At 28.7% G+C, this 21551-nt stretch overlaps 1 protein-coding gene across 6 annotated transcripts; it reads right to left on the minus strand.

The window, feature by feature from the left end:
• Positions 1-940: 940 nt before the first annotated feature.
• Positions 941-21168, minus strand: LOC124953933 (solute carrier family 2, facilitated glucose transporter member 1-like). 6 transcript variants are annotated; one of them, XM_047506013.1, is made up of 9 exons: positions 18912-18981; positions 17224-17362; positions 12863-12893; positions 12711-12773; positions 12561-12584; positions 4305-4403; positions 3481-4045; positions 2973-3373; positions 941-2874 (listed from the first exon to the last, which is right to left on the minus strand). In XM_047506013.1, the coding sequence occupies exons 1-9, from the start codon at positions 18964-18966 to the stop codon at positions 2527-2529; spliced, it is 1725 nt and encodes a 574-aa protein (XP_047361969.1). In that variant the 5' UTR covers positions 18967-18981; the 3' UTR covers positions 941-2526. The 6 variants fall into 6 exon arrangements, with proteins under 6 accessions (XP_047361969.1, XP_047361971.1, XP_047361972.1 ...); XM_047506015.1 differs by lacking the exons at positions 17224-17362; positions 18912-18981 and adding an exon at positions 19362-19544; XM_047506016.1 differs by lacking the exons at positions 17224-17362; positions 18912-18981 and adding an exon at positions 13860-13885.
• Positions 21169-21551: the final 383 nt, after the last annotated feature.

The following is a 21551-nucleotide window of genomic DNA, read 5'->3' on the forward strand; positions in this document are numbered from 1 at the left end:
CATCGAACGCGTGCCACGTTATACACCTCCGCCTCCCTTTCCCTTCTCTCTTTTCCTTTCTTTCTTTCTCTCTCTTTCTTTTTAACGTTTCTAACGACACGCGCGAGATCACTGTACAATATATTAGGACAAAGAACCTTATTTTTTTTCTCCGCTTATCTTTGTATGAAGCAAAAAAGAAAGAGAAAGGAAGAAACAGATATCAAGCTCGTCCACCGCGAACGAGTCGCGAGTGTGGCGGCGCACGAGGTGCGCCGCTCCGTTTCGTTTCCCTTTGTGTTTACTCTGACGGACTAAGAGAAGCCGCACACCGCATTTTCGCGGTCGCTTTCATGGAATCACTCCTGCCATCTGACGGTGATTCGATAAATTATTCTCAAACAGATTTCCCGCCATCACTATTTTACGACATGTCAACATGAGGAAAATCGGATGCGTGCGCATGAGCCCTTGAACGTGATTGGTCGATTCAATGATTTGCAACAGGCGGTAAATTTGTCTTAACAAATAGGTAAATTTTTCATTAAATAAATGGTTTTTGCAACTTATACAAAAGCACATACTGAATTTTTTTATTAGTTTATTTCTTAATTATTTGAACATTAATATGTGAGAAAATATCTGTGAAGAGATTTATTTAACTTTCTTATTTAAATTTCTTCTTTACCTATCTTCGAAGTACAAAAAAGAGAAAGAATTGTCAATATTATTTATATATCTATCTTGATACAATAGTATGATTTTTTTATGCATTTAGAGGTTTATTAATATTTTATGGGACGAAGGAAATTGAAAGGAAATATAAGAGAAAGTAAGTGCAGAACAAATAATTTATGCGTTATATTAAGAAATTTATTTCATTCAAAATGATCTCACGATCATAAACTTTTTAGGATACTTTATATACATAAATTAATTTTCTCACTGACTTGTATTACGATTGAAGGATGTTCTAACATTTATTTTATTTTACATAGTAGTCCACAAGATATGCCGACTATTGTATAAATTAAACATAATATTGTATCTACAATAGGAGTTCCATTAAATGCAAATATGCATGTTTAAACTGTAAGTATAAATGAAGAAGTTTTTTTTTATAATATATTTTTCAAGAGATATCAGTGAGAGTTATGATAATAAAAATACCTTTGTGCAGAATTCATAAATTAAAATCAGATATATTGTAACTTACATATTTTCTTTGTTTCAACGCATGTTGCAATCATGTACACACACTTTTAAATTCTTAATATTCTTCGTTGTATCGATACTAAAAATGATTTATATTTGAGTATTATTTGATTTTATAAATACATCTAGAGTGAATGTATTCATATGCTATTCTTACATTTAATTACCAAAATGATTAGTTTTCAGTGAAATATGCTTTGGTACATTTAATATGTACAGATGTCATTAGAATAATGTTTGTGTACAGATTACAAACATAATTATGCTGGTGGATAAATTTTCTTAACCATTAGTAAACTACATGCATACATAAATATAATTATTTTCTATTCTGTGATATTTATAGTTATGATCCTATTATAATCCTATTATACATCTACATCCATATTTACAATTTTTGTCAACCTTTCTTTTTATTTGATAAAACATTTAAGATCATTATAATAAAATATGTATACTTTTCTGTATTATATTTCAGATTATATAAATATATCACACCTACTGCAAGAACCTACTTTAAAGGCAAAAAATCTTTCCATTTTTAGTAATTTTCTTAACATCTAGCGATAAAATGTACTCTACCACTTTTTTAGAACAATAATCTCAATCTTGAAAACTCATAAAAAATACACAAAAAACAGGGTTTTGTAATAAGAAATTTACTGATTTTTTTTTGTTTCTCCTTCAAAGAAGACCCCTTTAGCTATTTTTATTTAATATTAAACAAACGTCTTCTCATGACTAGAATTATAATTCTTTGCAGGCACAAAAATTCATTTGCATATTTCATTTGGGTATCTTCTTGTAAAAACAGATTTCTATTTACGAGTCTCCTATACAATATTGATAATCTTTTTTTCTACTGACACAGTCACTGGGATAATAGGAACTAAATTAAAGTTTCATTAAAAATTTTATAATCATAAAAGAAAAAGAATAGTATCTTATAAAAATGTGCGCGATCTAACAATATATTAATTGATGCGCTTTTATATGTGACACGTATAAAATGAATATTGTCAATAAAATTATACATTTAAAAGAAGTTATTTTTTATGAAACGATATATAATGATATAATTTTGTTAACTGTCGTGTATCAAGTGGTATATACAATTTTTAATGAACATCTTTTTTTTGTCATGTTTGTTCATCATATATAAACTTGTTGATGGAATAATACGAAATGGAAAATCGAATGAAAATATGAAAATGATGTAAATAATTAACGCAATATTACTAATCTATCAGATGGATCTTCTCTCGTAAGAACCACACATCGGCACATCAAATTTTTTTACTGATGAATCTCTATCTAATGCGTATTATTCTCTTACTGATAGGATATTTGCCTAAACATACTAGTAATTTCCTCTATTGTTTTATTCTTCGTTTCTGGTACTTTCTTATAAATGAAGAAGGTAAAGAATCCTTGTAACGCGGCAAAAATTATAAACACATAAGCACCAAGTGCTTCTTGGAGAGGAAGAAATCCAATACTGACAACAAAGTTAGCTGTCCAATTAACAGCAATGGCTACAGAGGTAGCAGCGGGTCGTGCCGACTGATTAAATAATTCAGACACCAAAAACCAAGGAATGCTTCCGGGACCTGTTGCGAACAATACTACAAATAGAATGACCCAGATTATGGAGAAGTAAGCAGCTACACGTGATGTCTCCTACAAAGATAAATGATAAAACTTGTAGATAAAGATAACAAGATAACAATGAATATATCTTGATGATGTAATGATATTGATAAATGTGAAATACTTACAGAAAATGCAAGACAAATGGTTAATAGAACCGTGTCCACGAACATGCCGGTGAAGCCAATCAGAAGTAATGTCTTCCTACCCGCTTTTTCAACCAAAATCAATGATATCAACGTCATGAGAACATTCATCGCACCAACTCCTAACGTAGCATTCTGAGCAGCCGGCTTGTCAAGTTGTGCCGATCTGAAGATCTTCGTTGAGAAAAACATAACGGCATTGATGCCAGAAAGTTGTTGTGCGAGCATAACCATGACCGCTATCATCAACGGAATCCTAAGAGCGGAATTTACGAAGAGCTCCTTCAGCGTAACCCTTGATATGAGTTTCATCGATTCGTATTCCGCCCGCATCTCTTCCATCTCGTCATGAACTTCGACGGTATCACGTAACCAGGTTAAAGCTACAATATAAATTTCAGAATTTGTATTATCAGATTAAGTTATATGACGAATTAGCAAATTCGGAAGGACTACTATAGAAGGACAGATAGTAATAATATATTCTTACCTCTCTGTGCCTCCATATCTTTTCCTCTATTAATCAACAAATATTTTGGTGTTTCAGGACAAAATGGTAGAGTAATAACTTGGAACAACGCTGGTATCACGGTTAAACAAAGCAAAAGAGGCCATTGATTTTCCGTTCCCATTACTTTTTCTAATCCAAGAATTTGTGCCACCAGGATTGAAATTGTAATGACAAGCTGATAAACCGTTCCTACTGCACCTCTTAAATTAATAGGTGATATTTCAGATAGGTACATAGGCGCCAATCCTGCGTTTAATCCTGAGTTGATACCGATCAATAAACGTCCAATTATTAACATCTCGTAACTTCTCGCTATTTTGGTGAATCCCTCGAGTAGTACAGTTAATAAGACGAGTATGTTATTCAACATCAAACCTCCTTTTCTACCAAAGCGATCAGCGATCGTACCCACCAATGAACCACCTATCATACCACCAACGCAAAATATCGATACTGCTATCGACCAAATCACCGTTACTTCGGATTGATTCGTCACCACTCCAGTCCTATTCATTTTCACTTCGCTAATCCAGTTTTCAATAAGCTGAAACACATCATACGATCATATTAACATACTTAACCCGATTTATATATACTGTGTCATAATATCATAATATGCAGTTATTATTTATAGGGCTCAGCAAAATAATAAAAAGATTTTTCTTACAAATTAAAACTATTCTTTTAATCAAGCTGACAAATTTTATTTTCATTATTTATATTTGCTATGTGTATTCCCTAAAGTTAAACTGTGCAAATATATATATATATATGTTAGTTTCATTATTAAAAATTTGTTATACCTCTTGAGGAGCATTAACCACACCAGTATTGTATCCATGTTGAAACGATGATCCCAGTACAGCAGCTGTGATCGCAAAAATTAATCGGCTATTGAGACCCTGCAACAATAATACATCGAATTATAATACGTAAATGATATAAGTGATATAATAATCGCACATATTTTTTTTATTTTTCTTTATATATATATATATATATATATATATATATATATATATATATGTGTATAAAACCCTATTACAAAACTCTTACCGTTTTCGTAAAATGTCGCATTTTAATTAATATAGAGTGTTATAGTTCGTTTAATTAATATAGAGTTCGTTATAATTTCACTTTCGAAATAAAACACTCCTCTATTCCGCGGTTAATGTAATATTAATATCTTCATGTAATCCGATAATTTTTTCCTATGTAATATTAAGCGCACGGTATGTTTAAATGCTTACACACGCAACTTTTTTCCTTCTTTAGTAGACTGAAATATGTGTTAAAGACTGACGGGTCGGTACCCCCGTCTGCTTTCTTATACCAGCTTGGCCTACATACTAACACAAACAACGATGATACGTAAAAATTAATACTAACACACGTATAAAACATTACACTTCTATTTACTGATCTCTCATCGACGCACGTGTATAACAGCCTTATGTGATCCTTGAATAATATGAACTTACGTGTTAGTTTACATATATATAATACACACACAGGTAAATGTTCTTTATAAATACTGTAGATCGAACCCATACGCTAATAAAACGAGCAACAGCGTAGCAATGATGTTTATCAATTTCCTTATAACATTCTTTCTCTAAACGATACTAATTTCATTTCATCGCACTAACTTAACGATTAGCTAATCAATGAGAATGGGATTCACGTGTGTTACGAACTTAATATACGCATTACTTCTTTGATATATACCTATCAGTTTCATTTTATATACTGGAATATATTCAAATGGTATTAATCATCAACTGATGATACAAGTCAATAATAATGGATTTTCTCAATCGAGGTATTATTTACATTTATATTACAGATAGAAAAGAAAATATATTTTCTAAATATTCGAAAAAATATTTATTATTGACATCGATGATAATTTATAAAGGATCGAAAAGATGTTCTTCTTTCTCTCTCTCTTATTTTTCAGGGATGTAAAACATGAAGATTTTTAATTATTTTTTTTTCTTTCCCCTTTAAGACGTCAAAAAATAAAAACAAAGAAGATAGGGGGAAATAAACTATCGAGCAGAAACATAAGACTTAATAATGTAGATAATAATAATACGATTTAATTTATTGTCGTTGATCAAAGATTGCATCTCTAAGACTGACCTATGTGGAATTTATACTTTAAGTTTATCGAGAGAAAAAGAAAAACATGATATGAATTTTTTTTGAAAATTTATTCTAAACAACAAAGTAATGTTATTATTTATCTATATTGTAAATATGTAATACGTTATTAAATTCAAATAACAAAGCTTTTTATAAATATTATAGAGATTTACTATCATTATACTTCGTTAATATTAATTTTGTTATAATTTAATAATGATAATAATAATTGTAATGATTTAATAATTTTATTATTATATATATATATATATATATATATATATATATATTATTTATTTTTATTTGGTATATCGAATGAAACTACAGGTTGAGTTATAAGCTCCTAGTACGTTTTTAAGAATTAAATATTATTCTTTTTCGATGCTTTTCAGGCTAATTTTTGTTTGAAGATTGTAAGATTACAAGCCTAATTACAAGCCTTATAGAAAATCTTTAGAATTTTCGAATCTTAAATCAAATTTTAAAATCATCTAAGAAATTATGTTAGACATAATATTCGTATAATAACTCACTATAATAACATCGTTGTATGATTTTTTTAATCAATTTTTTATAAACATATTAAATAGAAAAAAAAAATGAAAGATGTATTTTTTAATAGTATTCATTGACGTATACAATAACGTAAACATACGATAATATTACGTCTATGCATAAAAGTACGCGTGCACCTTTGATGCACCTTCACCGCGACCTTGTAACGCATATATTACAACAAACCGGCACGAAACACTCAAAGTTGTGTGTGAGTGATGCGTCCGAGATAGGTGTGCCAATTCATGAAGATTTTCTATTGGCTATAGGATGGACGAGCCTCCAGTCGGAATGGCTGTCTGGTGGATGAGTTAAAAATAACAATCGTTCCACGCGCATGCGTAGTTGTAGTACTCTATACTACAGACAAGCGGAAAACTTTTTACGTGCTCTCTTTACTAAGTGTAGTCCCATTCAAATATACCTTATAAAATCATATTAATTCTAATCGTCGTTTCTCTTTGTCTGTCTACTTTACTACATATCATCTTTATAAAGAACGTTAAGTATGCATGAATCACAAAGAGTGGTGTGTTGTAATTGAATATTTCGATGGAATAGAATTGACTTTTTTTTTTTTTTTTGAAGAAAAGATGAAATCGTCGTAGTACATTCTATAATAATAAATCTTTCTCATTGTCAACAATCGGCAATTATTATTTTATATTGATAAAATAATACGTATAGACATTTATAGTTTCATTGTTATTTTTACGACAGATGTTCTTCTTATTTTTTTCTTTTTCTTTTTTTTTTTTTCTTTTTATTATCGAAAATGTCGTTTGACTGATTTTAAGAGACATAAACACATGCTTTGTCTTTTATCCATTGCTACACATGTTTATATACACAACATGCGTTTTTCTACATATTTTATTTTTCTCTTCCTTGTTTGTTTCTTTTTTGTTCTTATTTACTATTTAGAATATAAAGCATAGTTATTATCGTTGTGCTGTAATTTTTCACGGACTGTACAAAATCCGGGCAATGCCCTCCATTAGACTTAAATTATATACATTTTACATTTCATTTATTTGTACACTTTTTTACAGACAAAACACGGGAGAACGAATTTAAGTAGAAATGAGAATCTAACTTCTTTTAAATCAATCAATCATATGAATGAATCTTTTGAATCATTCATATGAATGATATTAACTTGACAATTACAAAATAATCAAAAGAGAATAAAAAATAAAAATGAATGTCATAAATATTTTGTCATTAAAGAAAAAAAAAGAAAAAGAAAAGAGAAAGAAAGAAAAATTAACAAATAGAACAAATTTGATAAAAATTTATCGTATAAATGTTTAGTAAAATGATTTTGAAGATTTTTGTTTATACGACTTGTCCACGTTATGAGATATTTTCGATAGAAAAAGAAAATGATAAATAAATATTTCTTTTCTAACCGTGAAATCTTTTAATTATAAGAAGATAATATAATATCATTAATTGGTTTAACAAAATAATACTAAAAAGTATAGATATCAAATTCTTTATGTACTAAACGTATACGCATATTTATATGTATATATATATATTTTTTACATGTCTTCGCATGAAATTAACTTTCGAATATTCAAGCTATGCTCTACGATGAGGTGAAGACCTTTAAAACGTGTATTTTACATTTGAATAATTCTCCAATGATAGTGGAGTTATTCGATATATCTGATAGTGACTCGAATATTACATTTCAAAATATATAGGCTTTAATTTAATAATCCGACGTTAAAAACGATATGTAAGCAAAGATTATATAAATTGTAAAATATGTTAAGCGAAATAATAAAAAAAATGTCCATTGATTATTTTTCATTGAATAATAGCACTTTAATATTATTTTTAACGATTTCTTTTTTTATATATAATAAAAAATATTCCAAACATATGTAAATAATTTGAAAACCGGAATTGGAGCTATATCTCAATATAAATAAACAACAAAATCCTTATCCATATAGAAGATAAATTTTCATTTGCTTTCTCAGCTACGTTTATCGTTCTATCATTATGAAAATAAGTTTCTGTACGACGACATGAGGAATGCATACACGAGAAAGTTCCATTAAAATTCTTCTTTAAAATTAATTCTGTAAATGTCATTTTTTTCAATTTCTTTTTATTTTTTTTAATTTCCATCAAGATCATGTTTAGCAATTAATTAAATTTATAATTATTATCAATAATGCATGTACTTGTTTATACTCATATTGATCACATAATATAATATCCAAAGAAAGAAAGTAAATTAATAGAACTTTCGTTTCGACCGATTAATGCATACGAATAAATTATTTTTTTAGTCTAAAATTCCGCATATTAATCAATCACATATTATTTGTCTTACCTTCAAACTTTTGATACCCATTTTAAGAGACGGAACCACGTTTACTTTTTTTTCTTTTTCGCGTACTCTTTTTTCTTTTCTTTTCTATTTTTTTTGCTTTTTTTTTTTTGTTTGTTTTTTTGTTACAAATACAACCGTAAGAGAGAGAAAGAAAAAAGAATCGTTGTATCTGGAAAAATAGGAGATTTTGTTTCGTCGATAATTCGAGAGAAAAGTTAAACAAACGAAAAATGGAAAGGAAGGATAAGAGAGAAATATATGGATAAATGGATACAAAAAGATAGAGAAAGAGAAAGAGAGAGTAACCCGTAAGAAAAAGACAACGACCTCAAGCACTTCGTTTCACGGTCAGCACTTCCGTACAACATCGTACAACTGCCGATCTGCGTGCACGCTTACACGAATAAAGGCGATTTTCAAAACGTGTGTGGTATCTCCCCTCCTACGCGCCCTTCTATTTCTCCCCTCCAACCCTTCTACTTCTCCCCACCACCAATTACAAACTCTTTCTCTCTCACTCATTCTTTCTCTGGTTTTAGAACTGGAATATCCAATTGGCCGGTCGGTCACCGGTCGCAACCTTTCACGCTCATACACACACATAACAGCGACCTCTTCGTATTTAAAATTGAGCCCAAAGAGAAATTCGATCTTTCTCTCTCTCTCTCCCTCTCCCTTCTACTTCTTTCAGGCACCGTTTACATTCATTTCATATATATTTTTTTTTCTTCCTCTTTTTATCCTTATTCTTTTTTCTTTTCTTTTTTTTCTTCTTCTCTCCTATACTTTATTTTATTTTTTTATTATCAGTTCATTATCAGTTAGTTCTTTATCGTTCTTATCGTCGAATGATTTAGGGGAGAAATTTGTCTATTTCATGCCAATGGAATTAATTTATAATGTTAGTTTAAACAAAATCATAAATCTATATGATAATATTCAATGTTTGTTGATTGGCAGACTGATCGGTATTATGATAGTAGAAAAAAACATGAAATAATATTATTTATATGTTACTTGATGATTTTACTTTCTTCTCTCAAGAACTTACAATATCGTGTGTGTGTGTGTGTGTGTGTGTGCAGTGTGTAAATCTTAGGAAAGATTGGAGCTATCTTGCTTGAAATATGATATAAATAATGTTTGTGGGTAGAGAAATGGTGGAATCGATACCAAAGGTCGTGTCTGATTCTATGAAATTACATTCGTGTAATAGTTGTTAAGTTTTATTCCATTACATGTGAGACGAACTAACCAATGAAATACTTCAACGTCAAATTGGATAAGATTTTGTTATTTTTTAATTTAATGAAACAATGGTTACATTATATGTCAAGGAAAATAATTTTAAAATATGAATATAAGAAATAAACGAACAAACAAATAAATAAAAGTCTCGTATGCTTTATTACGACGATGTGTAATCTATCAGAGAAATATTCGATGTACGAAATCTTTAATTCATTTTCTTTCATATTTATTCTAAAGAAAATTTAAAAAACATTTAACTTAATTTTTAAAGAAATTAATTTGACTTGTGAAATAGAATTTAAATATTTCTACGGTTGAGAAATCGTATTGTACAAAATACCACAACCAATTTGAAAACTAGATTGACTGACTGTTTCCCTCCCTTTCTCTCTCTCTCTTTCTTTCTATGTAATGCTTTGAAAAGAGAAAAGAAGAAAAAAAAAAGTGAAAACGAAAAAGGAAACGAAGGAGAAGAGTTCGTAGAATTGGACCTTTTTTCTCTTTAGTTCCCCCTTATGTTCCTTTTCTTTCTTTAAAAAAAGAAAAATATAAAAATATGTGTGACTACCTACTACACTACCACCATCATCGTTTTTACATCCAACAAACGCCCTTGTAAGTGGAACAATCGTGAACGGAATACGAAAGTTAAACAGAAGAGTCTCGTCACGTTACATAGAGCAATTTTACAATTACGTATATTGAACCTGAGTGCCGATTATATACCGCCATTTGTTCGTCTTTAAGAACGCAACTTGCCGATAAAACGGACTGTTGAACAATACTTCTCTTTTAAATTAAACGCTATGAAAGATAAATAACAAACAAAGAAAAAAAAAAGAAAAAAAAAAAAAAAAAGAAAATATTTTATTTAAAATAAATTTTTTATTTAAATTGTTTATTAAATATGAAAAAAAAAAATTTTTCTTTTTTTATCTCGTTCTAGTAATTCATAAAATTGTTATCTAAGTTTTTATGATTGGTCGAATTCTATTGTCAGATCATATCTCATTAATATTTTCATTAATGAATTAAGACTTTGTTTCTATGTAACCTGCGTGTAATTGATTATTGTTAATTTATATATATATGTATAAGTTTAATTTCGAATATGGAAAATATTTTGTAAACTAACTTACGTAATAACGAAGTAATCAGTTTGACAAATAAACAATATTTCACAAAAAAATATATATATCGCGAGTAGATTAAGATATCAATAATAATTGTTATGTAACTTAATAAGTCTCGTATAATTTTGTTATCTGAATTATTACAGAATAATTTGAGGGACTCTCAAGATTTAAATGTTATAAATAATCGATTTATATATCAACGCGAAGAAATTCTAAATCATAGATTATGATCAAAATCTGTTCTATTGTATCAAATGTTTGTTAATAGTGAAATTAATAGAAAAATATTGTAAAGGAAACAATGTCTTGCGAAATTGTAAAAATGTACTCACGCGTAGTTGCATGACAATCTCTTTTTTTTTTATAGCATATACAGCGCGATTAATATGCATTTAAAATCGATTATACTATGCATCGTAAAGAATTACATACATATCTTCACGATTAATGAAGGCACTTTGTTGCACACAAAGTTAAATGAGACGTGTTATTACTTATTTGTAAGTGAAAAAGAATATGCCATATTTGTTTACAAGTGCAGGTAAATAAATAAAATGAGATTTTAAAAATTCTAAAAAATAAAAAAAGAAAATACATTTCGTCAAATTTAATATAAAATTTTGTTTCTAAATTATCGTCTAAATAAAATTTTTTTATCACATGTTGCATTATATAATACAATATATAATAATTGTTGTTATACGGATAAATAAATAAAAAAGTCAAACAAAACATTTGATCAATATAAATTTTTTTATACGTACGAAGAAGTATACTTAAATTGTTACAATTTAAGATTTTACAGAAGGAAATGACGCGTGATGGGTGCTAAAATAAAATTCGCCGCAAACAAAAGCCACGTGTCGTACATATATTTAAAAGATAAAAAAAGAAAAAACAACTTGACCGCCCAAAAATTTTTTTCCGTCGTGACGCAACAGCTAATATCCACGCCCTCCTCTATTCTTCCCACTCTCCTTCGCTTGTCCAATAGAGATGAAGAAAAATAAGATAACGGTATAATATTTAAACAGAGAATATCTCTTATCCTTTTATCGTTACACCTTTCGTAATTCTTATATTGAATTATCAAATGTTTAACGTATTATCTTTTAGGGACATGGGGGGATAGGAAATCGTAAACATTTCTATTAGATTTAATGTAGATAATGAAAAAAAAAAAAAAAAAAAAAAAAAAAAAAAAAAACGCGTAGTACATTAGAAATAAATAAAATAGAAATAATGCATATATATTATATATATGTATATATACGTATAATTGCTCATTTATTTTTAACCAGTAATTTTCCATAAAAATTTAAATCTGTCAAACGAAATTCATTTATTCTCTGTAAATTATCAATATTCTAATATTTTTTACCGAAAATAAATGATAATAAAAATATTGATGTCATCCTACTTAAAGACTTATTAAAATATTTCACGAGGTCAGTTTATAATATGAACTGATCATATATATTTTAATTGATACTTGTAATTAAAAAATTTCGACGACATAGATAAATAACTAATTCGACAGTGTCTTATATTAATCATTAATTTGATTTCAATTTTATTATAAAACATTGCGAATATATAGAATACAAAGTACTCACCAAATCCTTATTCGTAGTAGAGGACTGCATGAAAAAAGAAGAGAAAATATATCGTAAAACTATTAGATAATTAACGATAATACGTTATAATTTTATTACGTGTCCATATATTAACATATATCCATATATATATATCATATATGTAGTTACCTTTGCCGTAGGAGTTAACGCAGTGGGAGTCGTAGTTTGTTCTAGCTGTATATCGTCATTTGACTGGAGCGAAATTGTTAGTTAAAAACAATACCAAAGACTATATCGTTTAATATTAGTTTACATATTATTAAAATAGAGACTTTACCTACCTTTTCCTTTTGCACGTCCATTGTAAAGCAGCTTTGGAGAAAAAAGCGAAAGAAACTTACTTAAAATTAAAAATTTTTGTATCTACATATATATATATTTATACATGTATATATATAAGTGTATATATATATACGCATTATGTACTAAAATGTTGGATATATGTGTGTTAAATAAATATAGTTTTCCAAAATTATCTAATGCAAGATGAATCGATTGTCATCGTTAGATCATTAGTATTATTCGTCCAATTGCTGAAAAAAATTATATTCGAAAATTGTTATATTATTTGATTTCTCGTCTTAGATTCCTTCTAAAATATATTTTTTATAATATATATACTATCATTTTTAATAAACTCACGGTAAATTGATTAGAATATAGATCTCATTGAACATACAGAATAAGGTCTTATAAGCAATTTAGAGCGATTTAAAAAAAAACTTGTTATTTTTTTAAATCATCGACAAAACAAAAGGTTATTAAGATAAAAAGGTTATCTATGTTTCTGCAAATATATATATATATATATATATATATGTGTGTGTGTGTGTGTGTGTGTGTGTGTGTGTGTCTGTGTGTGTGTGTATATGTGTGTATATATAAATATCATTATTCAAGGCAATATTGTAATTAACATAATCGTTAAGACGAATTATGAATTATTGCATAACCTTCAAATGACCTTGATCAAACGAAAATCGGTGGCAATTTGATAACTCGAAAAAATCCCATACAGAATTATTTGATGGTAGTATATTATATTAGATAAAATATAGTATATACTCTAAATGAGAATTTTATTAAAAATTTTATTGAAGCATGAAATTATTCGAAAGATTTTGAGCAAAGTCCGATTATAATCCATTCAGAAGGATCATGTTGCGCCAACATACGTTGGTGAGTTTTTAGCGAACTTACTACGAGACATTATGTAACTCTTACGAAGAAATATACATGCACAGATACGGTCATCTTTTAATAATTTTGCATAATTACACTCGAGTCATGATTATTCTTTTGATGTTGATGGTAAACGTTCGACGAGTAAATGATCACTAATGAAATGGTAGTCTTTACTTTTCGATAAATTAACTTTCCAAGATAAAAGAGGCAAGATCAATAGAACCAATTGTAGAAATTAATTGTTTGCTATGCAATCGGTTACACACATAACCTCGATCGCTCTAGAATCGATCAGAATATTTTGCCACACCCTGTTGACGTAAAAGATCTTCGGCATTAAGATTACAGAGAAAGAAAGAGAGAGAAAGAGAGAGAAAGAGAGAGAGAGAGAAAGAGAGAGATAGAAAGAGAGAAAGAGAGAGAGAGAAAGAGAGAGAGAGAGAGAGAGAGAAGGAATAAGAGAAATAATAGAAATGATAATAATTAAAAAAAAAATATCTTAATCATTGTTCAATTGTTTTCTATATTTTCATCCCCTGAAAATTTGTTGTATTCTCAGTAGTCATATTACAACACGGTTGCTTCATCATTTAAAATTTTTTACTATCCATGTGTGTAACTACACAAAGTTTATTTACATGGTCGACGATCAAGGCGTGCGATAACCCTAAAGTCCAAGATAGTCGAACGTACATTGTTATTATAAAAGATCACTGAGATATTATTTCGAGCTTCTCTCATTGTTTACTCACGCATTACATTACACACGTTTCTAATCAGTTCCTACTGTTTAACGAACAAATAGTAGAGACTGTTCGAACGTTACCCTCGTCCACGCAACCCTGAGTCAATTTTGTGATAATTGGTAAGATTAATTGACGACATTGAAAAAAAAAAAGGACTAGTTAAAATCTCTGTGTGTGTCGCGCGTGCGTACGTATGTGCATGTGTATATACATATACATCATTTTCTGTTATATCTTTGACAGAAAGAAATTTCCATTTTTTTTTCTCTTTTGTAAAATACATATACATATGTTGGAAACCAATGATTCAGCAGCCATTCATCTCTCTTTTGTATATTCATTTAATCTCTCTTTTGTATATTCATTTATTAATTGACTGTTAAAAAAGAATATTTTTGTCATCTATTTAATCATTCATAATGTTAAATAAATAATCCATTATTTTCGAATAAAATATCGATCGAACTGTATCACACGAACGATAGATAAATCAAACATGTACACATATATGTATATACACACATATACACACACGCAGGTTAGAATTTGGATCAATCAACACGTTTGTTGATTTAGATACATCATATCTTTTTTTTTCTCCTACTCACCCACGATACTATAATATATCAATGATAAAAGGATAAAAAACAAAGTCTTTTCAGAACTATTCAGAACACACTATCCGTTCGATCTTCAAAACGCTTATAACTCAGTTGAACAACACTTACAGAAGATATTCAACGGCTTACATATATAGGATAGATGTAGAATTTTACTTCGGCGCAAGCGCGAAAATTTGACCTCTACTTATCTCTACTATTAGGTATTTTCAATCATACGTCTTTTTTTCGAAGTTTACTGATGGTTCGTAAATATGTAATGGTTATGAAATCGAAACACGCAGAGTCGTTCTATGATGACACTATACGATATATTTGTGCAATGTGTACCTTTCATTAGCTCGAAGAAAATTCTTTATCGTTTGCGTCATACAAACTTCGATGACTTCATTTCTGATTCGTTTGCTTATGATTTTTTGTCTTTTTTTCTTTTTTTATTTTTTACTAATCAATATATGAAAAATATTTTAGATAATAATAAATACATAGATACACACAGAGACACGCGTTTGACTTTCATTGTTTTCATCGAGTCTGCGCCATTTATTTGAAACATTTGCTTATTGTTAGATCGATATTGTATGAATTTTAAGCTCATATGTATATATGTCAGAAAAATGTATAATAATTTTATGAATCATCTTCGATATGAAAGATGCATCCATATCGATCGATGTTTCAAAATCAATATTTAAGAAAAAAAAAAAGATTATAAATTTTTTTTTTTAACCTGTTAGAATGTCCGATTTATTTTGAAATAATTTTTGGAAATTTTTGAAATCAATTTTTCCAATTTTCGAAGGTTGAGAACCACTTTCATAGGTTAGGAACAATAAAAAGTTATATTCAAATCGATCGTACATTAACCTAAATTCATCTCAATTAATTTGATATCCTGGTTTTTAAGATAAAAATTAAAATGAAGTATGTTAAAGCGTCTTAATCTTTGAACTCTTTATAAGCTACGGCGAAAATGCATTTTGTTCGAAAATGTAGGGAAAACGTGGAACGTGACTATGGTCACGATATTTTGTAAAGCCACGTGAGAACTCATACATAAGAGTATTCTGGTCCGTCTCCTTGATTAACTTCACGCTAACTCGTATTTAAAAATACAAAGTATTGGCACGATAAATAAAATACAAACAAACGTCACAAGTCTTATGCATTTGGTTAAGTAGCGTGGCCAACAAGAAATAATGAATATGTATTGATAACAAGTTTTTTTACAAGCATTATACTTAAGCATTATACTTTTAGAAATTATGTAATATATATTCACAAAAAAAGACAAAAAAAAATATATATAAAATTAATGTTGAATATTTGTTCAATGAAATTTTCATGAACATTCATTATGATTAAAATATTAAAAAAAAAAGTGCAAAAAATACATTTTTTTAAAAATAAAATTAGAAATAGGGTTTATCCTTTGCAAAAACATATTCTTTCTTTTCAAAACGTGTAAATAACCTCTAGGAGATCAACTTGGATCGTTACCAAAATAGCAAATAATATTAATCACTTTGGAAAAGATACTGATGAAACAACTATACATATATACGTAGTCATCGGGCTTTTAGCTTCTTGTATGACCCTTCTGATGAAATGACGACAGTATCCCATAAATACAAAACGAACGGACATAGAAACCATAGGTGATTTTGACCAATAACAATAACGTTTTCGATCATTTTTATCGATAAATGTTCATTTGTATTTTACATGAATATTATATGTCTATTAAATGATATATATATATATATATATATATATATATATATATATATATATATATATATATATATATATATATATTAAATATCAGAATATTTGAACTCAAACTATATATATCAAAATCACATATCACAGACAAATATGATGCAAGAAAACATGGTAACGAGAAATACTTTGAGAGATGACTGAACCTTATTAAACACACACCCACCGAATCGACCAATCACAGATCTAAACCGTACTTCCCGCGAATACTTTGGTTAACAACTTCGTTACAATGATTCATTGTCTTGACGTAATAAAAATCGGAGAAAAACATATATCGTAGTATTTTTAATGTCGTAATTATAATACCTCGTTGCAACAGATAACGTTATCGCAAAGCATAGAATATACGGACTTGCGGCAGATAGACGTGCCTCTGCGCACACCCACCGTATTGGCCAATCAGAGAGCATCTCGTATGGATGTACTCCGTCTTTCGTACCGTAACCTATTTTTATATGATATCGACTAAATTATTATGACAGATTTATTGTATATAACAAATGTAATATGAGATAAAAACATATAGTTAGTTGGAATATATTCGAATGTTATTTATGTAATTATTTAAGTATATTGACAGTGTTTTCAAATTCTTTATACACGATAGAAATGATAATCACTGACCACTAATCCGTTCAATAATTTTCTTTATATGTATATGTATATATATGTATATATACATCACGTGATGCGCATAGTAAAAAGACCGAAAACGTATTCCTGTCTATTAATAATAAATACATATATATATAACTAACCTAAAAAATTGTTTACCTTTATATGCTTTTTCTATCATTTTTAAATTATATTGAATTAAATGTGATAGATATGATCGATAATTATAGATATATCTATTGTATTGTCGTTTAATTATACGATAAAGACTACAAATATATTAATCGAATGGTTGGAATTCTAATCAGTTCAAACCAAGTATATTTATATACACATATCCATCTGTATATATATATATATATATATATATATATATATATATATATATATATATAATATATGAATATCGATATTTATTTCTATAATGAAAGCAAATATTGTAAATATACATATGTATGTGTATGTGTGGAATGATACGACATATCGAGCATGAGTCTGAATTAATAATAGTAAGTAAAAAAATATGTAAATAAATCATGTAAATATTGTAAATTAATACTAGAATTATCAGTTGATATTTTTTTGTCAACCTTAATTCATTAACTTATTTTTGTATACATATGGTATATCTATTAATAAAACCAATTTCTATTAGTTGATATTTTGTTCTCATAATAAGATAAGATACTCTACAATACTAGAATAATGATAAATAAAAATAAAAAGAAAATAAATTTCGAAATATAAAATATTATGATGTAAACATTTATAGAATTCTGATTGTATACTGTATAAATCTAATTATAAATAATAGATCAATGAAAATGCAGTACAACCAGATTCTCTCTGTTTTACGTCATAATTTATCTTTCACAATCAATTTCTCTTACTATATGTATGCACATCATACATAGTATATGTATATACATATGTAGTAGTATTTACGCACATTGTTGCGTCACGCAAAAGGAACTTTACCGACTATTTCCCATCGAATAAAAAACAATCATCGCGACAACGAAGAAACGAACAAAGCGAAGACATCGCTTTGAGAAATTATCGATAGTCAAGGGCGTAATCATTACACGACGTGTAATGATTGCAAGGTGGTCAAACGGATCTCGTTTAAATCTCGATAAAGTATTTGATTTCAAAACAAAAAATTTAACAAAAAAATGTTAAGAAATAAAAATGATTATATAAAAATTAACAAATTCGTGTAAATCATCTAGAAATCGTATCAATACGCGTGTAACGTGTTTAGTATATATAAAGAAAAACTTAGACATCTTACAACCTACGTGACATATGCTCTTCATAAACCCTAACGTATTATAATAAATATATTAAATATAAATTTTTCGATATGATATACTTGCCGAGAATATGTCGCTTGTGTGTCTTTTCGCGTGTAGCTTTGAATAACCGCGCCATTTCGAAACTTCGCTATAAATAGAGTATTTTCTTGCTAACGTGTACGTTTTCCATCGATATACTATATGCAGATGCATCGCGAAGTTCTCTGATCTAAAAGGATATCAATAAATTTCTTATTCGTTAGCAAGCGAATACGATTCTCTCTTTCTCTCTCTAAAATTTTTTTCTTTACGAATTACTTTGATCTTCAACACTGATTTCATAAACAGATTTTTTTAATAATTCTATATTAAGATCTAATTCTATATAATCAAATATACGAATTATCAATTTATATGGATATAATTAAAATAATTATAGGTTATGTGGGGTGAAAATTTGATAATTTCAAAGTTTCGATACAAATTAGATTTTTAAAATGAAAAAATATAAGAATGTATTTAATAACTTACTCCTTTAGCAGAAATCGGTACGGTAGTTTCTCTGGTATAAATTGGAGCATCCAAATCACTGACACTGCTACTGATACTGGGTGCTCTGGAATCACCCCTACCACCTAAAGGTACTGAGAGATGAGTAGGCCTGAGCGGATGCGATTCTGCGATGTATCCCTCACCAAAATCTTCGTCGTCTCGATCCATCTTAATAAAAATAAACGATTTCCGTGAAAATAATTATATTATTGATATTAATATAAGAATGAATTAAAACATATTACCGTAGAGATTATAAATTTAAATTTCGCGCCATTAACGTGTTTGAATAAAATTGACCCTTACTTTTTGTAATATTATAATAACGACCTCGTATATATTATGTAAATTTAAATTAATATCTTTATTAATCGATACAATGAACGAAAGAGAACAAAATAAATTAATCGATTTATATTTGATAACTTTCATTTTACTGCGTCGTAGATGGCTAACATAAAATTAGCACGGTAGCGTGACAACAGTACGCTTTCCCTGCTAAGTATTTGGCTACTGATCAAGGCTAGTAACCCGATGGCATCCTCGATTTTTATATTACTCTTTGTCTGTATCCTACGATCATTCAATAATGATAAATAATACTCTAAAACATTTATGATAGAGTATTAATGAGACTGAACGATCTCCCTTTAAATATCTTTTTTTGTTTTTTTTGTTTTTTTTTTTTTTAATTAAATCGTAGGTTAATATCGTAGAATTTATACGTATTAACAGATCTAATTCGTATAAATAAATAACACAAACGATAAAATTCAATAAATTTTATTTATGATCAATCCGATATCATTGACTGAATTATCGAATAATTATATTGGCATAACTTGTCGTAATATAAATCGATCACAGTTATAATCAAATCGAAAGAAATACAAGCGCAAGGTACGAATTAATTAAGAAACTACGTCATATATTATCAAGGTTAATCGATCTCCAATAGTCATCCTATATCATGTAATAATTGTCTCATTGCACGTAAGTGTCTTCTCACAAATAAAAAGAAAAGATAGAAAAAAAAGAGTATCATCACGATATTAGAATTTTCTCGTCTTCTAGAATCTTACGATAACTATGATCACATTATTATTATTCAAATAAAATCGCGGAATATTGTATGAAGTGTCTCATTCGAACGTTCGAAGTATAAATGATCATTTACATACATACATATAGACAACGTAGTTACCTGATATCTGCGGTCGAAAGTCCTTACACGTACAGAGAGGTTTTATATGTCTCTTCTTCTTTACTACTACTACACAACGAAACCGCAACACCTTCCTTCTTCGTCGATAATTAACACACAAGGAAATTCGTTACGCGTTAATTACCCCACTCGAAGTTTATATTATAACTTACATACGCGTTGTGAAATTACTTTTTTATAGAGGAAAAAAAATTGGTAAAAATTATGGCATTAAAAAGAAAGAAAGAAAAACAAAAGAAAAATAAAGAAAACGGATGAATCTTGAAAAAGAATCAAAGGAAATATATCTAATTAGAGCACCCTTGCAACCGGGATATACTCTTAAGACTGAACTAAAGGACGTGCGTCTCGTCTCGTCTCGTCGCGACGTCCGTCGTCGTCGTCGTCGTCGTCTTCGTCGTCTTCGTCTTCGTCTTCGTCGTCTTCGTCTTCGTCTTCGTCGTCTTCGTCTTCGTTTTCGTCGTCGTCTGCAAGAAACGTAGCCGTTAGCCTCTTTCTCTCTCTCTTTCTCTTCCTCTCTCTCTCTTTCTCTTTTTCTCTGGCTAGATTTAATTTTAACGTGTACGTTGTCGGACGAGCCTCCGTTTTGTTATAACTAAGAAAAGCTACATGCAACAAGCCTCTCTTACTCTTATTGGTTCCCTCCCCTTTTTCTCTTTACTTCATCTTCTTTCTTAATACGCACATCAATTGATTCTTTACAAAGACCGCACAATTGATTTCACTTAACCCTTGAATACAATCCACCCAACTCCTTAACGTTGAGAGACCCTGAAGAATTGCAAGGACCAAACACCTATTAAAGATGTAAAATAAAAAAAAAAAAAAAAGGAAGAAGAACAAGATGCAACGATATCTTTAATATCTTTTTAAATATTAACGCGCCGATATCTCATGGACATATCAATTTTGAATAACAGGATAAGTTTATTACAAATTTACAT

This window comes from Vespa velutina, chromosome 13 (genome assembly GCF_912470025.1).
Source record: "Vespa velutina chromosome 13, iVesVel2.1, whole genome shotgun sequence".
Lineage (NCBI taxonomy): Eukaryota > Metazoa > Arthropoda > Insecta > Hymenoptera > Vespidae > Vespa > Vespa velutina.

Bases quoted from the DNA above. Each gene is read 5' to 3' on its own strand.
- LOC124953933 (XM_047506013.1), bottom strand. From the start codon at position 18,966: ATGGCGCGGTTATTCAAAGCTACACGCGAAAAGACACACAAGCGACAT. The intron at 17,363-18,911 runs GCAAGTATATCA...ATATAAAAATAG, and splicing joins ACACAAGCGACATATTCTCG to GTTACGGTACGAAAGACGGA. The intron at 12,585-12,710 runs GTAACTACATAT...TTTTTCATGCAG, and splicing joins CGTTAACTCCTACGGCAAAG to TCCTCTACTACGAATAAGGA.